Genomic DNA, 20,929 nt, shown 5'->3' with positions numbered 1-20,929 from the left:
CCCTTCTTTCTATCCTCCTCCTCATTCTCGAAAGGAAAAGGAGCGACTCCATAGGTTGGATCCTAGGAGAGCTCTGAGCTTTTATATTTCTAGGATGTCCAGGGTCAGAGTGGACGATCAACTCTTTGTGGGATATGCTGGACACCGATTGGGCCAGGCTGTTACCAAACAGACCCTGTCCAGGTGGATAATCCTCACCATTACAGAGTGTTACCGATTGGAGGGTAAGGACCCTCTTGAAGGGTTGCAAGCTCATTACACTAGGGGCGTGGCTACTTCCACAGCCCTTCAACGGAGAGATTCTATTAGGAATATTTGTGAGGCAGCCACATGGGCTTCTATCCACACCTTTGTTAAACATTACTCCCTGGATACGATCCATGGTCAGGATATGGCCTTCGGTAAGGCATTTCTTTATTCCGCCATCTGATTGGGTACTCTAAATACTTTTCCCTCCTCCATTTTCTGGTACTGCTTTGGGAGTCTGTTAAAGATGTGGAATACGTTGGACTACGCAATCCATTTGAAGAACAAGTTACTTACCAACTAGTAACGTTCTTTCGACTGGATGTTCCTCCAACGTATTCCACGTATTTTATAGTTGACACAAGCAAGGCGTGTATAGATCCAGTCAGCTTCCCAGACTTTTGATCTTGCTTTATCTGGATTTTCCAATAGCAGAGTTGGATCAATCTGGGCTTTTTCTAAAATCGATTGGATTTTTTGACGCCAAGCTTTCGGGAAAGTATCCATAGAACTTAATAGATATGTGGATATGATGTTGATGATCCCTGTTGTGGCTTGATTTAGGAGGCATTTGCGATATAAGGCGCATAAGTTCCATTTATAGATTGCATATAGGGAAATTAGACCCAACTCATATCTTACAGGTGGTGGGGGTTGCGAGGTTGGTAAATGTAGAACTTGCCTCCAGAATCGACCTTCCCTGATGGCCCAATAAGTGTATGACATAACGTATCGGGTCTCAGCGCTATACAGAATAACAGGCTCCACTTTTTGTTTAAAGTAAGTGAGGATCGGTAAGAGAGAGAATTTGCAGTATCTCGCTTTGATGATCTTGGCTTGCGAGATACACATTTGAAGTTTATGGAGCCCTTGTTTGTTGTACTGATCAAAGGCACACAGGTTGGAAATGACCATACCCAAGTATACATAGACATTAGTAACAGTGATTTTACTATTTTGAAGAGGCCAATAAAGCTGTGCTAAACTTTGTTTCCTAGTGCCAAATTGGACGACGTTTGTCTTAGCAATGTTAATTGTTATGCCATTTGCTTTGGTATAAGCGTCCAGGGCACCTAATAATTGACGCAAGCCTTTAGGGGTATGCGACATTAAGACCATGTCGTCAGCATACAAAAGCCATTGGATCTGAACTCCCAAAATTCAGAGTCAGATATCAATTTGCTGAAACTTCGATGGATGTCGGAAACAAAGAAGTTAAATAGGGCTGAGGCTAGTAAACAGCCTTGTTTCAGGCCTCTGGCGGTTACAATGGGACGAGTTAATAAACCACCGTTGGTGAGTCTAACCTGGATTTAAGGTATTGGTGTGTAGTTGGATTATCCATTTCAAAATGTGCCATGGACAGTTAACATCAGCCAGTTTCTTATATAGAACTTCTCTTGGCACCGCATCAAACGCCATTTGGAAATCAATGAAGGCGAGATACAGGGGCTGTTTTCTTTGATAGGCTCTCTGGATAAGGCTTGATAGAGTAATGATTACACCAGTGCCTATACCTTGCAGAAAACCTGTTTGGAATGGATCTCGCAGGTTACTGTCCTGTAGCCAGGTGTTACATTTTTTTAAAAAGTAGTCTGGCAAATAATTTATCCGGACAGTCCAATAGTGCTATTGGCCTATATGATCTGGGATTCTCGCGATTGCCTTTCTTAAATATCGGGAGAATAATGGATTTTTTCCAGGTCTCGGGAATAACGCCAGATATCAACACATGATTGAAAATACGATAAAGAATGCCTGCCCATTCATCAATATGTATTTTTAGCATTGCATTATGCAGCCCATCTGGGCCTACTGCACGGGAAGAGCTCAGTTTCGTGATGCAAAGTTTAATGTCATCAATATGAAACATAAATTCCCCTGATGCTGTGAATAAATGGAGATCTAATTGCATGTCAGAGAAGGGAGAGAGATATAATTTCTGAAAAATGCATCTGCCATGTCTCAGAGGAAATCGAGTTTATTTGGGCTACATGTTGCGGAATGTCGGTTGTACGATTAAGCAGGGCCCAGATACCAGCTGTAGATTTTGATACCAATTGTTTGAGCATAGATATCCCCTCTAATTCATGTAACTTGGCTCTTTTTATTCTGAGCCATTTCTTATAACTTTGCTTAGCTGATCTAATTTTTCCAGCCATGTCAAGTCTTTGCGACTTCCGTAAATGTCGTATTTCTTGTCTTAGATCAGATTTTCGATATTTTATTTCCAAATCATAGGCATGAGTGTGCCGTTGTTTAATCAGCCGATTGCCACTAATAACTTGAATAAACAACTTTATGGCAGTTGTATAATCTTTAACCAAAAGATTACTCTGATACATGGTCTTTAGATTATAATCTAAAGTACTTACATTTCTCTTTATCCCAAGACAATCTATTTCTCCCATTATTCACAACAGCACCAGTTACATTCGTATTCAACCATTGCATCATTTGAGTGTAACCAATCTGGAATGACGGTTTAAGTTTGTGATGATCGCTTAGATCTGTCTGGATGATTTCCAACTTTTGAACTGAGTTAAAAGTTTTAGCATTGATATAAATATAATCAATTATGGCATGCTGGGCACCTCTTTGCCTGGTGGACTGTGCGGGGCAGTCACCCCTCACATTTCCATTTAACATCAGGAAATTACGCTCAGCCATGATTGAGGACCATTTCATTTCATCATCCGTTAAGGCAACATCCCCCTCTAAAATAATATGCAAATTGAGATCGCCCAATATTAGAATGTGTTTTAAAGCGGTCTCAATGGCCAGTACATCTAATATTTCCACAGATTGTTTGAAAAAGTCTTCTGATGTTAATGTATTACTACACCAGTAGATGTTAACAATTGCTAATCTTTGATGGATGCTAGATAGTTTTACCACCTGAAATGATAGAGGGAGAGGTCGCTTCTAGACCACAGTCCTTTTTCACTGCTAGTATAAGCCCACCTTTGGGTCTACCATGGGTACCTTTTTCTGCGGGGGTGAACAGTATAGTGTGTGAGTCCCAAATTGGTGGCAGGACAAGCCATGTTCCCTGAAGGGCAACAATATCACTGTCAAATAGGTCCCCATTTGTTATAGAATTGAGGTGGCTGTGTCCCCGTGTGTTCCATGAAATCAGACTCAAGACCTTAGTATCAAGGCATAGTTATGCAGGTCTGGTCTAATCCGTTAATTCTTGATAAGGGGAACTATTGGAAGCCGATGTAATTATATGTGACATATGGCCCTGTAGTGTTGTGGGACCGGGCTTCATTTCTTGTGATAGAGTAAATCCTAGGTCAAATAACATAAATGAAAATAATACATAATGTTTCTTGAAACCAAAAGTACACACTCCATCAGGTAAAACAATCTGTGACCTGAGACTGGGTCTTTACACCTTTGTCAGTTTACCCATAAAAGGGCTACCAAAAATCAGACAGAGTTGTGAAGGAGTTACCAAAAAGAAAAACGGACTTCCCATAATACAACCCACATCAAAACATACCCTAGCGTTTTTTCAAATTCTCTAGTGAAAGCAAGCATCTTAGATTAACACTTTTCACATGAGTATATGTCCATCTGCTCCAATTATAGAATTTAATACACCAGACATCCTAGCATAGGTATAGGGCACACACAGAAATTGCACCTAAGCCATAATGTCTGTTAAACCAAAGTTTTTTTCCTTTAAAGCAGCCTCAGTAGTCCCCACAAGTCGCACCGTGGCCAATATTATCGAATTGCTATTACCCCACATGCAACGTGTCCAAACCAGGTACTATCCAAGGTTCGAGGCAGATCCTAAATCCGTGCCTAAACATATTTGTCTTTGACATTCAAAGTAAGGACAGTACAAACATAAGTTCTGTAGGGTTCCAGTTTCATTTAAATGTGCACATAACCTGCAAATATAGCCCAAGTCGGAAACTCCATGACCCTGCCATTTACTAATGCGGAAACCTGTGTGGATTAAATCGAGTCGAAATCTCATGTAGGTCACCAGAGCTTTATTGTCGGAAAGACACAGGAGATAACGACTACGTGGTTTCTGCGCATGTCTAAAATTGCCGTAGTTGGAGAAGGAGGCGTACCCCGCAATCACGTCCGAGGTATAAGCCCAACCGTTCAAATGGAACCGTTTTTTACAAACCCTGGACGATCAATAGAGTCCTGTTTGGTTAGATTTAAAGACAATAGAACCTTGTTCATTCGTGCATGAAAGATGGATATTGATGCTGCATGGTCAGCAATCGGCATCGCATGAAGATCCTCATACAAAGAGTTTGGAGGGGTGAAACTATCTTCATGTAATTATTTAACATGAGCCATTCAAAACGGTCTGCAAGTGAATTTAACCCCAATTCATGAATCAGGATGGGATTTGGAAGATAAACGGGAAGACCCAACACTTTTTTCCAAACATTGCCTTGGATTTTGTTCAATATAGGGCGTAGCTCCAGCAATCACAGGTCCAGTCCATACAATAATGTTTATACATTTGCAGTCTCAAATACAATTGATAGCGAATTGGTCTTTGGTTGACAACGTTTTTATTTTGATAAAGGTAATTTGGGTGCTGCTTGGTGGTGACTAGTAACACTCAGACTACCGGGTGTCACAATTTATGAAGAACAGAATTTTCAAGTCACCTTCTAGCACACCTAAAGTTAATGCTAATTATAGGTTAAATGATGTTCCAAAAATCATGTTTGTATCATGAGGGAGGTATTACTCCAGAATGGAATATTAATTCAAAACACGTAAGCAAGTACTTTCCCCAAAAGTGCGGGTCATCCTTGATAACACAAGGTGGCAACCTGTCTGGGCCCGCTGATTTTGAAAATGATAATTTAGAGATAGACCAAATTACATCTTTTAGCTCCCAGGGGCATACAGATGCAATGGACATAAAAGGAATGATTGTCTCCTGTTCCATATGCCGAGGAGGCAAAGCATATTTATCCTTAAAGTGGGCCTGCCAGGTGGCTCCATTTATTGTGGCCACCAGTCGGTTAGCTGGTGCATGTATGGGATTTCTAAGAATCATCTATATTTCCCTTACATTATGCTTGCATAAGAGTTCAATCATGTGCTGATTTTCAAGGTTATGATGCGCATGGCGCAATTACTTCAATTTTCTCTTATATGTGCCCAGTATAGATTATTGAGCTGATAGATAAAATGCAGAAGATGAATGCAAACTTTTTGCAGCTCGATTTCACGACTTTTCATGTGTTTCAGAACTGTTATATCAGGTAGATACTTCTGAGAATGATTTGAATCAAGGTGCCAAGAGGGAAGTTTAGATAAGGTTGTCAAATGTGCTCGAATCATCTGTAAGTTTGTCATTAACTTTTTTTAAAAAAGACAATGAAGTCCGCTTATCGGCACAAACCAAGATGTCCCTATTAACGCAAGATAAAGTTTCCTACATATACCTGGGTTCCAGCGTACCGATAGAGCATGTCTGTCGCTCTCGACTAGGGCCATAGAATCCAACGTATCAAAGATCTTACAAGTGAGGTGTAAAACGGTGCTCAAAGCCCTGTGGTTGCCCAAATCTAAGTTGGTTATCGGAATTGGGTCGAGAAAGCCAGACAGCTTGCTTGTTGCCAGAAGGTAGTCAATTAGGGAACTGGAAGTCGCACGCTGCCAATAATTTTTTTGCTATGCAATGCTAGGGGGAGAGGAAAGATATTCCATGCGTCAAACAATTCTGCCCATTCCATACCCCTTGCTCCAGCTTTCTCTGCATAAGTGGTGGAGTCGCTAGCAGCTGGTCGGATACCTTCCATTGCCAGGCTTGCATTAAAATCACCCCCAATCAGAATTTCATGGTTGGGAAGATGCAACATGGCATTTGTCAACGCCATGTTCAAGGCTTGAGAGGTTGTCGCTAAAGATCCGGCCATGGGATTCCAATAAACTGATACCAACAATATTCTCTGGATATATATTTCTGCAAATATCAGTTCAACCATTATGAAGGTTTCAGAACTGTCCAATAGCTTAGCCATAAATCTTAGGCTGTTTTTAATTAGGATGGCCATACCCACCCCTTGAATTATATGAATTATAAATCTAGATGGCAGCTAACTTTGGGGGAACTGATCACAGATAAAGAATGGGAAGGGCTGTGGAAAGACATACCTAAATATACCCGCTCCATACAACTGCAGGAATTCTGGCTAAAACTGCTTACGCAGTGGAACTACACGCCAGCCCGTCTGCACAAGATTAAACCCTCTTTGTTGGAACTGTGCTGGAGACAGTGTGGTGCAATAGGGAATTGGGGTCATGTATGGTGGCACTGTCCGGTGTTAACAGTAAATTGGGCAGAGATAAACACATGCAACAAGTGTTTGGTATGTCAAAACGGAAATCTGTGAAAGCTAAATTGTTGTTGATCTTTGACTCTGCTATGCATGGACAATCGAAGCCAAAATGTACAACATTTGTGGTGTTGCAGCTGGCTGCTTTACTGGGGATTGCGCAAAAGTGGAAATCGAAGGATCCGCCAAAAGTGACTGAATGGTTTTATAGGATTTGGAATTGTGGCATTGAAGTGGACTACGTATGCAATCCAGGGAGAACAGAAACATTTTTCCATTGACTGGGCAGAGGTGCTGAAGCTTTTACAATCTGATTTTAATTTGCAATATTGCCCCCAACGCTTGCGTATTCTCAATACTTGTTGATTATCTAAGTGTGAAATTAATGCCATGCAGGGACCCAGGGGGGATTTTAGTTGGGTGGCGGGTGGGGCTGCGGTGTATTTTCTTTTCTGGTAGTATAGGTTTTTTTTTGTTTGTTTAAAATTGAAAATGACTCAATAAAAATATAAATATATGATGGGTCGGAAGGAATGGTAACACTTGCTGCTCTGATATGGGAGGATGCTGCATTACCAGAACTTTAGAAGATCCAGATTTTAAATTCAGGGCAGACCACAGAATCTAGAATACGGGCAATCTAATAGATGCAGGAAACCTGAAATCTTTTGAAAGGTGAAGTTTGTATTGCATTCTAAAATAACAGGAGCTTTGTCTCTGAGCATTGGATAAATTAACAAATATCACATGATATATTACAGTATTGAAAGGTTTTAAAGGTAAATAACAATGACTGTTCTGACTAGGCATATTATTACTTTGATTAATTTCAGGGTCTGTCAGTAAACAGGCATGGCAGTAGAGGAAAGAAACCTGCTAGAAAAGCGGCTTCGACTGATCTTGGTGCTGGAGAACCACCAGGTGAGCATTTACGATACTTTTGTTGCAGCTTAATGTTATAGCAAATACATAGATATGAACAATAAAGAAGTTACTTAAATACGTGTGTTGGATGTTAAAATTTATTTGGATAAATAGGGCTTCCACATCATGAAGCATCCCTTGTTGGCTGTAATGTATACTTTAAAAACAAAAGTAATAATCACGTCACCAATGCTTTTTTGGTGTCCATTCACCCTGTTGCAGTCGCTTAACTGCATGAAGTGAAACTGCTGTTTCAGGGGGAGGGAGTATTTAGTCATGATTTTAGGGTTATTGGGGCAGGGGAGTGGGTCTGAGGGAGAGGCATGGGGACTTGCCACCATTAAAAAAAGAAACTGTGAAATTGCCACCATGGTCAGGTGTTGCAGGTCTGCTTTTTCATCAATACTGACCTTGGGCAAAAATGTGTGACTGATTAGTGAAGCTGAAAAGGCACATGGTAGTATGATATCCTGTCTCTACTAAAGAATTTCAGCAATAGGGACACATTCCCTAAAATTAACAAGGTCTGGGGGGTGCATGAGGAATCGCCCTGCATTCACTCCTGCACTTAGGTTAAAGGCGCACTAATAGGAAAATCATGCAGCTGTATGCCGCTTGGCCACATCTTGATAGAATGGGAGTCTGCCCCACTCCTCTGTAAGGTTACGCTGAGAAATTCAGCCTATCATGGTGGGCCTGAAGACTCTAAATTAAACTCCCTTAGGAAAAACGTGCTTTGGGCTTCTCAAATGCTGGTTCTAGCCACCCAGAAACCATACCACCTCTGCCATTGCTTTCACTCAGGGAATGTGTGTCACATTGATGCATGCTATCATTACAGAATATCCACCAGATTTGCATCTATAAACAATTTAACATTGCCTGCAAACAGGATATTACAGTAGCATGGTCCTCTCTGTGAACAGTGCACTGTGTATTTTGATAAGGATGTAGTTTTTCTATAATAGCACCCCTAATGTTCAAAGTAGGTACATTCATTGCTTTGATTTTACTGTCTCCACAGATCCTTGCTATCTTGTTCTGGAGTGTTTTGTTTGTGTATTGAAGTATAAAGAAACATACTTCTAATATGGTTGTGCATGTATCGTTTTAACATGAACCTACTGAGGGACTGACACCATGATTGAAAATGGTAATGTGTCCTCTTCACATGAGTATAACTCCCTGCTAGCTATTTGTCATCCACATTAGGAGGGTAGTGCCTGGTCCACTTCCTGCTGGTCTGGGGTTGTAGTGCTCCTGGTTGCCCTAAGGGATTTGGTGTCCTTCCTACCTTATGTTTTCTATGAAAGATTTTATGCCCTTCTTACATTTTCTGTAGTCTAAGGGATGCAGTGTCCTCCTCCTCCTCCACCACGAAAGATAGGAAGTATTTCCTATTTTTTTTCAAGCCACTTTTGGCCAGACCAGTAACTTTGGTCTGTGTCCTTAGTGGCCTCCCACTCCAGGGAACTTCCTTGTGTTTTTAAGAAGCCTTGGTCCTCTTTGTTAGCCACCTCAAAAAGCCTCTCGGGTCATTGAGCAGGCTCTCTCGTCCACCACAGTTTCAACTTGTAAGGTCTTCTTTCCTCTTCAGCCTTCTCCCGCTCACCACTCCCTAACTTCCTGCTACACCCACATTGTGCCTTCTGAGCAGCAGACTTTAAATAGACCTCTTACTGGTTGTGTGCCTGTTGCTAATTTTCCTACTTTGCGGTCTCCTTGTCTGGTCCCTATCAGTGAAGCCGTTTCATTTTCAGTTTCCCCCACTACCGGGTGTCTGCTGAGTTGTGAATTTATACAAATGTTCCTGGCCACTTTGAGGTCAGATGGAGAACGCCGCTAGCTGGCAAAAGTGAAGGACCCATACTGATCCTATTGCCATAGGGAACAAAGTCTGGTAGTACTCGAGGTGGGGGCATTCTGATTTCATGGCATTTGCGTAATGAGTCACTCCAACACAAAATTCTACACTGCATATGTCAAATGATGGCCATCCCCTATGTGTGCCTTAAGCACTGATGATTCACTTAATATAAATTGAATTAATTTTCATAACAGTTTTACTGATAACTATTTGAAGCACATTTATTGAGAAACGCCAAACACAAAAATGTTTCTAAATTAATCTAAATCTGACACTTATTTTTCAAAACAAATGTATTAATTGTTAACAAAAAAATGCATTCTTGTACAACAGATTTCACAGCTCAGTTGCATAACCAAAGCCCAACATGATGAATATTTCTATTGTCTTAGGTATCCATTTCCACATTCCAAAGTCCTTTCTGGGGGCAACACCAAATGTCACAACTGCAGCAGCCCCTCTGACTGGGTCTTATTGTCCAGCGTTTCGGCCCAAAAGCTTGTGAATAAAAATCTGAAGGCGCATTTAGTGCGCATTCAGCTCAATAAAAAAAAAGTAGCCCATAATGACAAACAAGGGAAGCGGGGGTAATGGTCTTCAACATAGATCCATTGGCCAGTACTCTTAATCCCTCTGAGCAGACTTAAAACTCTGGCTGACATGTTTTCTTTTTTTCGTGTCGGCAATTGAAGAACTTCTTCAAAGGTGGTGGGTATATGTAGTTTGAAATCTATTAGGGAATAATGCAAGTATTAAATGAGACTTGGCTATAACCATAGGGGTTTGGGGCTCTAAGACCTCTAATTAACCAAAAACACTTGGTAGAGTTGAAAGTAGTCCTATCAGAGTTCATTCCTATGACTTGAATTGAACTTTATCCCTTGTGGCAATGTCGAACTGGATCTGGAAATATGCAGTTGTACAATCATCCATCTCTGAATAATGGAGGGAATATCATTTGTAGTCGGTGATAAACACTGGGTATCCTATCCATGTAACGCCAACATTGATATTGGTATCAATAAATAGTTGTGAATCACTGTAATTACCTGCTGGCAAGTTAAGGGCCAGATATTCTGTGTCTCAGTTAAATGGTTAGAGAGGGATGCCTCCGTCTATCCAAATTTCAGTACTCTTTTAATTCTGTCCTAAAGAATAAAAAAGCTAGTTGCTAGAATCACCTATCTCTTATCTGATTTTACCTCAAATGTTTGAGGTTTGCTTCCTGAGGCCGTTTCTACTCATTAATTCACTGTGACAGTGTGTTCTTGTGTTAATTTCGGGAGCCTGAAATACAGCTGCCATTTTGCTACGCCACTGTTATATTTGTCCAGTGATGCCATCAAGTAACTGCGATATGTCACGTAATTACTTCATGTGTACTGTGCGTGGGTCTACGGAATAGCACCCATCCAAACCTACATCTTAGGGAAGTGCAAACCAATTATGGTAAGAGTCTTTGTGGTAGCTCCTATCTTCCAGATGGTAATTCATTCTAGGTATATAAATGTTGCCTATGCACCTATTGCAGTGCTATTTGAGGTGCACATCCTTCGTAGAGACGTAACGTCACATGATGACGTCATGCCTATTATACAGGATACAGGATATCCCCTATAGAACCTTGCATCTTGAGGAAGTACCGTTCAAATTTTGAAAAAGAAGCTATGTAATATCTACTATCCTCTAGGTGGTAATACATTTGAAGCGTATAAATGTTTATGTGGATATCCCAATAATGTCCAGGGTGTAAATCCCTAGAGACCAAATGTGTACATACGGGGAATCCGGAGAGAGATGCAAGATTCTATTCAATGTAATCATCAAGGCTGTAATGTGGCTTTTGGTTAGAATAATCAGCGGTTGTTTAACTCTAGAGAGGATTTTGTCTTCTAATTCAGTAATCTTGTGATTTTTTTATTTTTAGGACAGACCTCTGTGCCCTTGTCATAGACCTTTTTATGACTTTCTCTGGGTATCCCCCGCTGACATATCCTTCCAGTTAGGGACCGAGCTTCTTCATTGAAGCCACTTCTGTTAGTGCTGTTCCCACAGAGATGTGAAATTTGGCTGCAAGGCAAGCTATCCTTCAAGCTATGGGGATGAAATGATGCATATATAAGTAGGGCATTCCTATCTGTTGCATTACGAAATGTTTGACTCCAAACCCTTGTTCAGTCTTATATATTGTTACGTCTTAAGAAGTTCACTTCATATTTGCTAATAGTTGAGGTCAATTTTAGATGCCAATCAAGTGTGTTGATCCAGTCTACAAACAGAGACCTCATCTTCTGGACCCACCTAGCCCACAAGTATATTGTTAATGTATCTCTTCCAAGTGAGCATATGATGTTGGAAAGGATTTGTGTTGGAATATTTATCTTTTATTTCAAAACCTTCAACATATAGGTTGGAAATGCTAGGGGCAAAAGTGGTACCCATTGCTGTGCACCCTATTTCGTTAATGTTCCATCAAACTGAAAAAGGTTTGCTTTCAGTGTTGTTTCCAAACACCATATAATGAAGTCCTTAGAGGCTTCTCTGGATGTATCTGTATTAAGAAGTTCAGAAACTTATCTATTCTTCTATTGTGGTATCTTAGTATAGAAGTCAGTAAACTAATGTATGTAGACTATATCCCAATTGTCTACCATGGTAATCGCCTGAGTGTCATCTTTAGCATATGACTGCATTTTTGGGGCCATAATCCCTAAGAAATCTGCATACTTGAAGAGTGGTTCAGAATTTGAACCAATTCCGGATACTATTGGTCTTCTTGCCATGATTCTAAACATTTATGAATTTTAGGGAATTACACGGCCTGCAGTAGCGGCCGTGTAGTTATGGTTAAGTTGCTAAACTCATAGGAAGAGCACTTTTTCGGCGGCTTATAACTTCGCTCCCTCTGGACGAATCCTCACCAAACTTTGTAAAAAAAAGTATATGGCCGGCTCTGAATCTTTGGGTGAGGTTTCGTGTGGGGGGTTAGGGGGGAGTTTTAAGGGGTTCCCAACATTTTCTTCCCCCCATAGACTGAATGGGGAAAAACCTTGCACACGCCAACAGCCCGAACGGCTGGATGGATTTTGACCAAATTTGCACCAGGAGCGGGGGCTTGGGCCAGAAAGCGTACTTTCTGTGTAAGGGATTTCTTGAAAGGGCTGTCTACGGCTGTGAACGCTGGTCAACTGGCTCCTGTTTTCTTCCCTGCAAGAAGCTGAACTTTGGTAGGAGACCATATTCTGTGGACATTGCCTTGAACTCATTAAGAGACTGAGCAAACAGCTAACTACTCCCCAGTTAGCGAACAGCTAACTATGTTTTTCTGCTCTTTCAATAGTTTTGGAAAACTGCAAGACATTTTCTAAGTCCCACTTTCTCCGCCCCCTTGGCCCAGAATCCATTTGAACAGGAAATTTGCACTTCATGCGCGCACGCTCCCTGTGTAAGGGCTTTCGTGAAAGGGCTGTCTACGGCTGTCTTGGGGTGTCTGGGGGTGTTGGGGGGTGGGCCCCCTTTACATGGCAATCTGGTGAGATTTATTACTTTGCACTTTTAAGTATTTGTATATATTAAGTTATTACTAGGTATAACGTGCAGCAGCTTCAATGCGTTAGCTTCATATTAGTTAATCTTCCTTAATATTATATTGTTGCCTACAATGTTACTTCTGGGTTAAATTGTGCGATTGAAGTACAAAAGAAAAGATTTATTGCTGACAACATAATCTCACGTGTCATTTTGAAGTGAAACAGTGCGCCGTTGAAATAACACAAGCGACTTTCACTAGTACCAATAAAAACAAAATAAATGGCCGGGTTAACACTTTGACATCCGATATGCCGGCTTTAAAAAATACAGCAAAGACGGTCAAACAGCTAACGCTTGCAACACAGAGACGTACTTCAAAGAAGTCCATTACTTTAACTCCGGTGAACAACAAACCAGCTGCCTCACTGGATATTCGAGACTTCTGCATTAGTCGCAGTCTGGCGAAAAACAATCCATCATTGCAGAACAGCAGCTTACTAATGAAAGCGCCCTCGCAAATGTTGAAAACAAGCGAGGAGAGTCAAACTGCAAACCCTCTTGACACAACGCCTATTAGGAATATTACGGGACCACTCAATGCCGTACGAGTGCAAGAGAGGCTTGCACAATTAGAGGCTGGGATTACCACGTCCCACACAAGAGCGAAAGGCATAAAACGCAAGCGGTCTCGGGTGCACAATTCGACTTGCTCGTGTGAGAACCCGATGTCTGCAATTGTGAAAGTTCAGCGTCGGCAACTCCTAAAATGCACAAAAACCTGCAATGATAGATTTAGCATATTCGCCTTCTCTGGACATCTCAAGTAATGCAAGCTTTACTGAACCAATTGATAATGTGAACCTATCATGCTCACCTGCCATGTTCCAGCATGATGGTAGTGTTTCCCCAATAGTGTCTACATCTTTTGTTGCGCCTACTCCAAGACGCCCAATTGCGTCATCATGTCATAAGGGACACTCGAAACAGCAAGAACAAATAAACCAACAATATTTGCTTGAGATTACTCTCACATCAATCAATGTAGATATAGTCAGCCTGAGCAGAGTGGTAGCTACGATAGATGATAAACTGACCTTACAATCAATTCAAATAAAGCAAATTATTGACTGGATGTCTAAAAATAGCCAGCTGCAAACAGAAGCTAATATAGCTCTGAAAGTGCCTAGTTCTCTGAGCAAGTCATCACAGAGCGAGCCACAGCTACAATCCACGAAAGAAAGACTGTTGACGGCAAACTTTACCGGCATTTGCCGAAATCATCCGTCCAGTCAGTGAAGAACAAACTACATCAAATGAAATTCATAATCCGTGCATGCAGAATGACGACATGCACGGAATGGAAAGTCCAACAAAACTATGACATCTTTCAGAGAGAAAGGGTGCGCAATCTGGCACCGAATAATAAAAAAGCACTCCCTAAACCAAAAGTGATTCAAACTAAAAAATCCAAGAACATCAAAACAACTGGTGGTAATATCAAATCAGCATCTTGTCAATTTATCAAAAAAATTACTGCAGCACAAAAACGAAATGCAAGTTTGGTGGTAATCAATAAAAACAAAAATATGCAAAAAGCTACTAAGAACATAAACGTACATGGAGGTATCCCCACTGGAACAGACCACCTACCACTAGACGATCTAATTTCCGAAATAGCTGTACAGAAAGAACTTGCGGAAGAAAGACATTAGCCCCCCAAAAGGCTACAGTTAAACAAAAACAGAAAGGAGGAAAGCCGAATACCAACGGTAAAGAAAATGAAGAACAAAGGGTCAAGAAATACGAGAAGCCAGCAATGGTTACTTGGCTTCTCAATCAAATTCATTACAAACAGAGAAACCTTTGTCCCATTGTGACCACTCAAAAAATGGGAATCCAGAAAATAATCATTGCGGTTGCAATTCTCAATCGAGTGCAAACAGACCCTCTATTATTCCCCAACAAATGACTGAAGAAATCTATTGTTCAATGCCAATGAAAATGCAAGTGCCAAATGTTAGGGAGAATTCTCTTATAAGGCTAATTTGCCAAACCTAGTTAGGGGCTTGTGTTTTTCTCCTGCTAAGAGTGAGACTCTTTTCCTCCCACTCTTACTAGACCCTCACTAGCGCCATGATGCCTTTGGGCGGCGGTGCGCTCCACAAATTCAAGTAAGATAACATAACTCTTAGGCATGATTTGAGGTATGTCTTTGACTTATTGTGTGCTTATGGGCAATGGGGTCTTTTACTCCATAGGGTATCATCTGTTTTTGTGTATGTGTTACACAGCACCCTCAGTGCAGTAACACAAGGGTGTCATAGTGACCCCCAAACATAGACTCCATACCCTGGGACTGACTACTGTCTCCCAGTGCATGTAAAGTCACCATTGACTTTACTAGTCCAAAATTGTGAACAGAACCAGTACAAACCATCATATTGTGGAAGTACTGGAAGGGGTTAATTCGATTGCCCCTGGGTCTGTTTCCAAGGGGGCACTGTCCAGTCCCCCCCTTGTCGAGTTTCTGGCTGGTGGCAGTGGTTACCACGCAAAATATTCCACCGGAATATTTCCTATGGGATTTTCCCATTGATTTTAAATGCACCACTTTTTGGTGCAATGTTAAAGATACCGCCGGTTTATTTAATATAAAATCACCGGTTGGGTCTTTTCACCAGAACTCTTTTCTAAAATGGCGTTTGTGTCCGTCTCTGTAACTCCAACCAAGGTCGGGCCCTTTGTTCCACTTTTTGGAGGGCTTCTCCACAGAAGCCCTCCAAGTCGTGCCACTCTGTCTGGGTTCCACAGGATGTGTGGGTGGGGAAATGGGCACCCTGGACTGCGTTGCCTTAGCAACTCAAGTTGCACTCTGTTCTGATTGGCCCAGTGGTGAGCCGCCCGGCTCACCACTTAGCATGTATGAGTGACAGCTAGGCTGTTGAATGGTTTTTTTTCTGCATAAAAGCAGGGCTTTTGAGACTGGAACTTCAGAAGTCGCCACAGGACCTAAGAAATCCGAAGAGGGGAGAAGCTGAGCCATCTGCAGCGACGACACCACCGGTGGAGCCCTGCTGCAACGACCTCACCACTTTCCCAACGACAAGAGAAGATCTTCTGCTGAAAGAGTCGTCTTCCTCTGAGCTGGTGGGATCAACCTGTTCGCCAGTTCGCCTTCCAGGACGTCTCTTGGTTGAATAGCCCGTGCCGAGCACCCCGGCAGCCGGATAGCCAAGTTTCACCACTGTGACCGCGAATAAAAGGAACGCATCTTTTAACCGACGAACTCTGCGGCTGGTCTCTTCCCTAGGCAGTGCAACGACTCCAAGTTTCCCCCTCGACGAGATCTTCTCTCCCCCTGGTTGAAACCACAAACAGCACCCGCTGCCAGGAACAACTGCCACCGCTAGAGCTTCCTCAACTTTAAAGGTACTGTGTTCCACCTGGCCTCCCTTTCTACGGTTTGCTAAAGGTGACCCTTAAATCCTTGGCTTTCCAACTGGCTTGGCCCCCAGCCCTTCCAACTTTACCTTCTGAATCAACCCAACCTCTTTTGAACATTTTTACAAAGACTTGAATGCATTTCTAAACTGTGTGATCTTGGGCACATTTTACCTTGCCCCATTTAAAGTGGACCTGGCCTATGAACTTTGGCTCTACAGTAGACTCTGCCTTCACTAACTTGTTTTGGTCTTCGAAAAGTGTTGGGAACTGTTTTATTTTCATGACCTGCCTTTTTCTCTCAATTTAACTTAATTATTGGATTGCCATCTAAATTACGCGCTTGCATCTGTTTTTACAAATAGTAGTGTTTTGACTTAGACTTGTCTAATAATTCTTAAGGGAGGCGTGTATACTTTTCTGATTGTGTTTGAACTTGCTTTGATTTATAGTGCTAGTGTATTGCCTTAAGTGCGTGTTAAATAATTATATACTTTTGATACCAAGCTCTGGTCAGTTTGCTTGCTCTACTGTGTTAGCCCTATTGTGTATCCTCTGTATACTGCCCTACTCTTCTTGAGAGAAGTCTGACTGCTCAGCCACAGCTACCAGGTAAATCTGGGTGGTACAGACTGCTACCAATTGGGTTTACTGCTTACTCATGTAGTCTTAATCTTCTTGCAGTGGTCCCCAAGGAAACTGCACAGGATTCTGCCTAACACCAAAAAATCAAAACCAAAAATCTTCGCTCACACGTAATGATGGAATGACCAAGAAAGAGACTAGTAATAATAAAACTGCGCAACATACAGTCATTATGAAATGCCGGCCGGCTCCATTCAAACAATTTACTTTATGTCGAGCAAACATTTTAATTATATTCAAGGGCACCTCCATCCTAGGCGAAGTGACCACAGTCGATATAGCCGAGGTCGAATTTCCAAACCTATGAGCCAGAAGTGGTTAGGCTATGGATTCCATCAGGCATAGTCTCTAATGCCATTTGGATGGCCAGAGTGGAATTATTCAGTCTTGGATTCATCATCCAACAAGATCCTGAGAACACCTCTTTAGGTAAATTCTGTAAACCAACTATAGAGAAGTACATCCCAATCTCCCAAAACTCTGCATCACAAATATGCGACCTAAAAAACCAAGCAAAGCTACCTTGGATAGATGAGTCTCCAAAAACAACCAGTAACATCAAATTGGCCAGTTGGAATACCCGTGGGCATGCTCATTTTAAGAGATCATTAGCAACCGACTTGACTGATTACGATATGTTAGTCCTGCAAGAAACTTGGCTGCTACATATGCCTTTGAAAGGGATCTTAGCGAGACACAAACTAGAAAGTATTATGAACCCAATGTACATGTCAATAATGGGAAATCATGTATTCAATGGAATGACCATCGCTTAACAACACTAAACTCCATCATACTAAAAAATCTAGAAATGTACGGAGATTCTTAACAGCGCTCATGTCATTCAAGACAAACAACAATTCAATTCTAAAAACAGGTGTGTATCCAAAACACTCCTTCGACCTTGAACAAAAAACCAAAAGGAATGAATTCCGAAAGAATAAAAAAGCAGCCTCTAAGTTACCAGGCGAAGAAAGAGCGGCGGCACTAAAATCAATTAAGTGCCAATATAGGAACTGGACCCGAAATCGCCAAGCTATGAGATACCAAAGAGACAGAGAAAATATGCTAAGAGTCTTAAACTCCAAAAGTACAGCAATAATCTGGAGAATGTTGAATAACACTGCCGGGAACACATTAACAGCAGCACAAACAAACAGTGTTTTCGAAGAGCAGTGGTTACAGCACTTCAGAGAAGTATACAAAACTGGACAAGAAATTAGACTCTTAAATTACCAACGACCTGTCCCATTTGGCAAATGCAAATGCCGGTTGAAGATAATGAAGACTTCATTTAAAAGTCAAGTGTTTCTCGAGCACCGGGCCCGGATGGGCTAAGTAATGCAACTCTTAAAGCCAATCCGAGTAGCTGGTCTATAATACTACATAAGATATTCAACAATATCATCGAGAACAAATTGATACCGGATTCATGGCGATCATCGGTGGTTATACCAATCTTCAAAAGTGGAGACCACACGGCACCCCGTAACTACAGGCCAATCTCACTTATAGATGTAATAGGGAAACTCTTTTCCCGGTTCATTCTTCGAGACTTCAATATATGGACCAAGTATGAGAGAAAACGAGACTCGCATCAGATGGGATTTGTGGCTGGTATGGGGACGGTTGTTAATCTCTTGTCCCTGCATGCCATCAAACATGAACATCACAGAACAAACCAACCACTATATATGGCCTACATTGACCTACATGCAGCATTTGACTCAGTCTAACGGGAACTCTTAATTAAAAAACTTCAAAAAGCAGACTGTCCTGACACCATCTTGGACATTATTCATGAACTACATACTGAAACTATAATGCAGGTCAGGCTAAACACAGAAAGAATACTTTCAACTCCAATCAAAGTCAGCAGAGGCCTTGGACAAGGCTGCATCCTTGCCTCAGCCCTATTCAATTTCTTCTTGCATGACATGCCTGAGATTTTCGATGAGGTGATCACTGATGCTCCGAAATTGGGTCAGGAGAAAGTGACTGCGCTAATGTACGCGGATGACCTGATCATAATCTCCAAAACTCCAAGCAGCCTACAAAATTCATTGCAAGCATTATCAACATACATGATAACTAAGCAACTTATGATTAATATCTCTAAATCTAAAATCATGATTTGTAATGCACCGAGGAGCAGGTCAAACAAACACTACTGGAAACTACAGGATGCTGAGCTCGAAGTTGTAATACAGTGCACATATTTGGGAATGAAGATTGATAACAAACCCTCCAATGAAGCCCATCTATAGTTACTGCAATAAAGAGTCACAACTATTTCCCAAACTGAAGTAATTCGATATAAATATGGCACATTTTCAATCTCATCCATCATCACATATTATAATCAAAAGACAACTCCAATATTGCTATATGGACTTGAAACATGGTTGAATTAAAGAATGACATCCTACAAAAACGTGAGAGAAAATACTGGAAGTCGGTATTAAATCTGCCCCAATGTGTTCCAGTGGTGTTTGTGCGCCATGCGCTTGGGTTATTATCATTAGCGACTAAATACCAATGGCGTATGTGTGCATTATTGAGAAAATGCATACTGTCAACAACAACAAATACCTTGCTCACGGCTCTTGCTTGTTTTATGTTGAAAACTGACTATGACTTTGGAAAACAGCAGTATTTAATATCATGGCAGAGGCTGATGACTCCTTACAAACATTGTTGGAAGATCCAAACAGAGCTAAGAAAAAAATATACTTATATGATTGGATCAAAACATGTGAGCAATGCTCTAAATACAAAGATTTTAAGAACAATCCATTTGCAAGGAAAACATTTGGGCAATGCGAATCCTTATTTGATCCGTTACCCATCTGTTAACCTAAGGACAGCAATTCTACGTTTTAGATATAACCTCTGGCCAACGCGAGAGGTAATGAGCAAACGAAAACAAATCCATAGTGCACTTAGCTTTTGTCGATTCTGTAAAAATGTATCCCAAACAGAATCTCTAAGACACATTATGTTGGAATGCACTGAATTGGTTGTTAAAAGAGAAATGCATTTATTTAAATACTACAGCCATTTATCAACTCTTAATGATGGTGAAATATGGGAACTGTTTTTTTTCAACAAACCGTATGTCAATTCACATTGCAACCAAAAATTATCTAGATGTCTTTGACAATTAAAAATGATAACAAGAGAATTGAGATAGGATGTAAATAATTCACCAAATTGTTGACACAAATGCAAAGAAATGAGTTAAGACTTTTGTGTTTATTTTTATTGCTTTAATTTTGGATGTTTTCGTTTTCTTTCTGTTGATCTTAATATTGTAAACATTCTTGTTTTTGATATGTACCCAAAAATAAATTGTAAAAGTTGATTTTTTAGCTATAAACAATAAAAAAAGCAAGCTTTTGTGTGTTTGGTGGAAATCCTACAAGTCATTTCTTTGTAAAATAGTGAAATGTACGTCCCAAAAAAAATAGTGATATATGGGTCCGCTCTGTGGACCCATTTCCCTGTTCGCTCCGTGGACAGAAGTGTCATTGGATCGCGGTACGGCGTGGTGTCTGAGAAGTTTGGACGCGGCCGGTGGTTGGCTGGAGGGAAGCGTGCTGTGCGTCAACATTTTTTGGGAAAGCCGCCATGGTGTATCAGAGGAAAGTTTGCCGGCGGAAGGGTATGAAAAATGTACCGTTCGTGTTGTGTTGGCGGCAATAAGGGAGGGAATGGCTGGGGTAGTGAGAAGTGGTTCATGTGACATATGTATGCTAGTATTTTCTGTGATGTTTGGAGGCAGCTGTCGTAACGGTCCCTTAGCTTCTGCCGCGACCTGTTTGCGGAAAAATCATTTCGTTGTGAGTGGTGGCAGGTCATTTGCAGATGGGGAGTGAATTGCACATGACATAGCTTGGGTGGGAGCACGGGTGGCATTGCGCTGCGGATGGAATGCAGT

The 20,929-nt window shown here is 41.3% G+C and overlaps 1 protein-coding gene across 10 annotated transcripts in view; it reads left to right on the top strand.

Moving 5' to 3' along the window:
- The window catches only part of R3HDM1 (R3H domain containing 1), a 1,943,510-nt gene that overhangs the window by 1,876,034 nt on the left and 46,547 nt on the right, over positions 1–20,929 (top strand). For all 10 annotated transcript variants that reach the window (XM_069616551.1, XM_069616544.1, XM_069616545.1 and 7 more), the window contains one exon: positions 7,415–7,502. In XM_069616551.1, coding sequence (XP_069472652.1) covers positions 7,415–7,502 — 88 coding nt within the window. The remainder of the gene's footprint in view (positions 1–7,414; positions 7,503–20,929) is intronic.

The sequence above is a fragment of the Ambystoma mexicanum genome, chromosome 9 (genome assembly GCF_040938575.1).
Source record: "Ambystoma mexicanum isolate Mex_15411 chromosome 9, UKY_AmexF1_1, whole genome shotgun sequence".
NCBI lineage: Eukaryota > Metazoa > Chordata > Amphibia > Caudata > Ambystomatidae > Ambystoma > Ambystoma mexicanum.
This window is presented reverse-complemented; position numbering and strand designations above follow the sequence as displayed.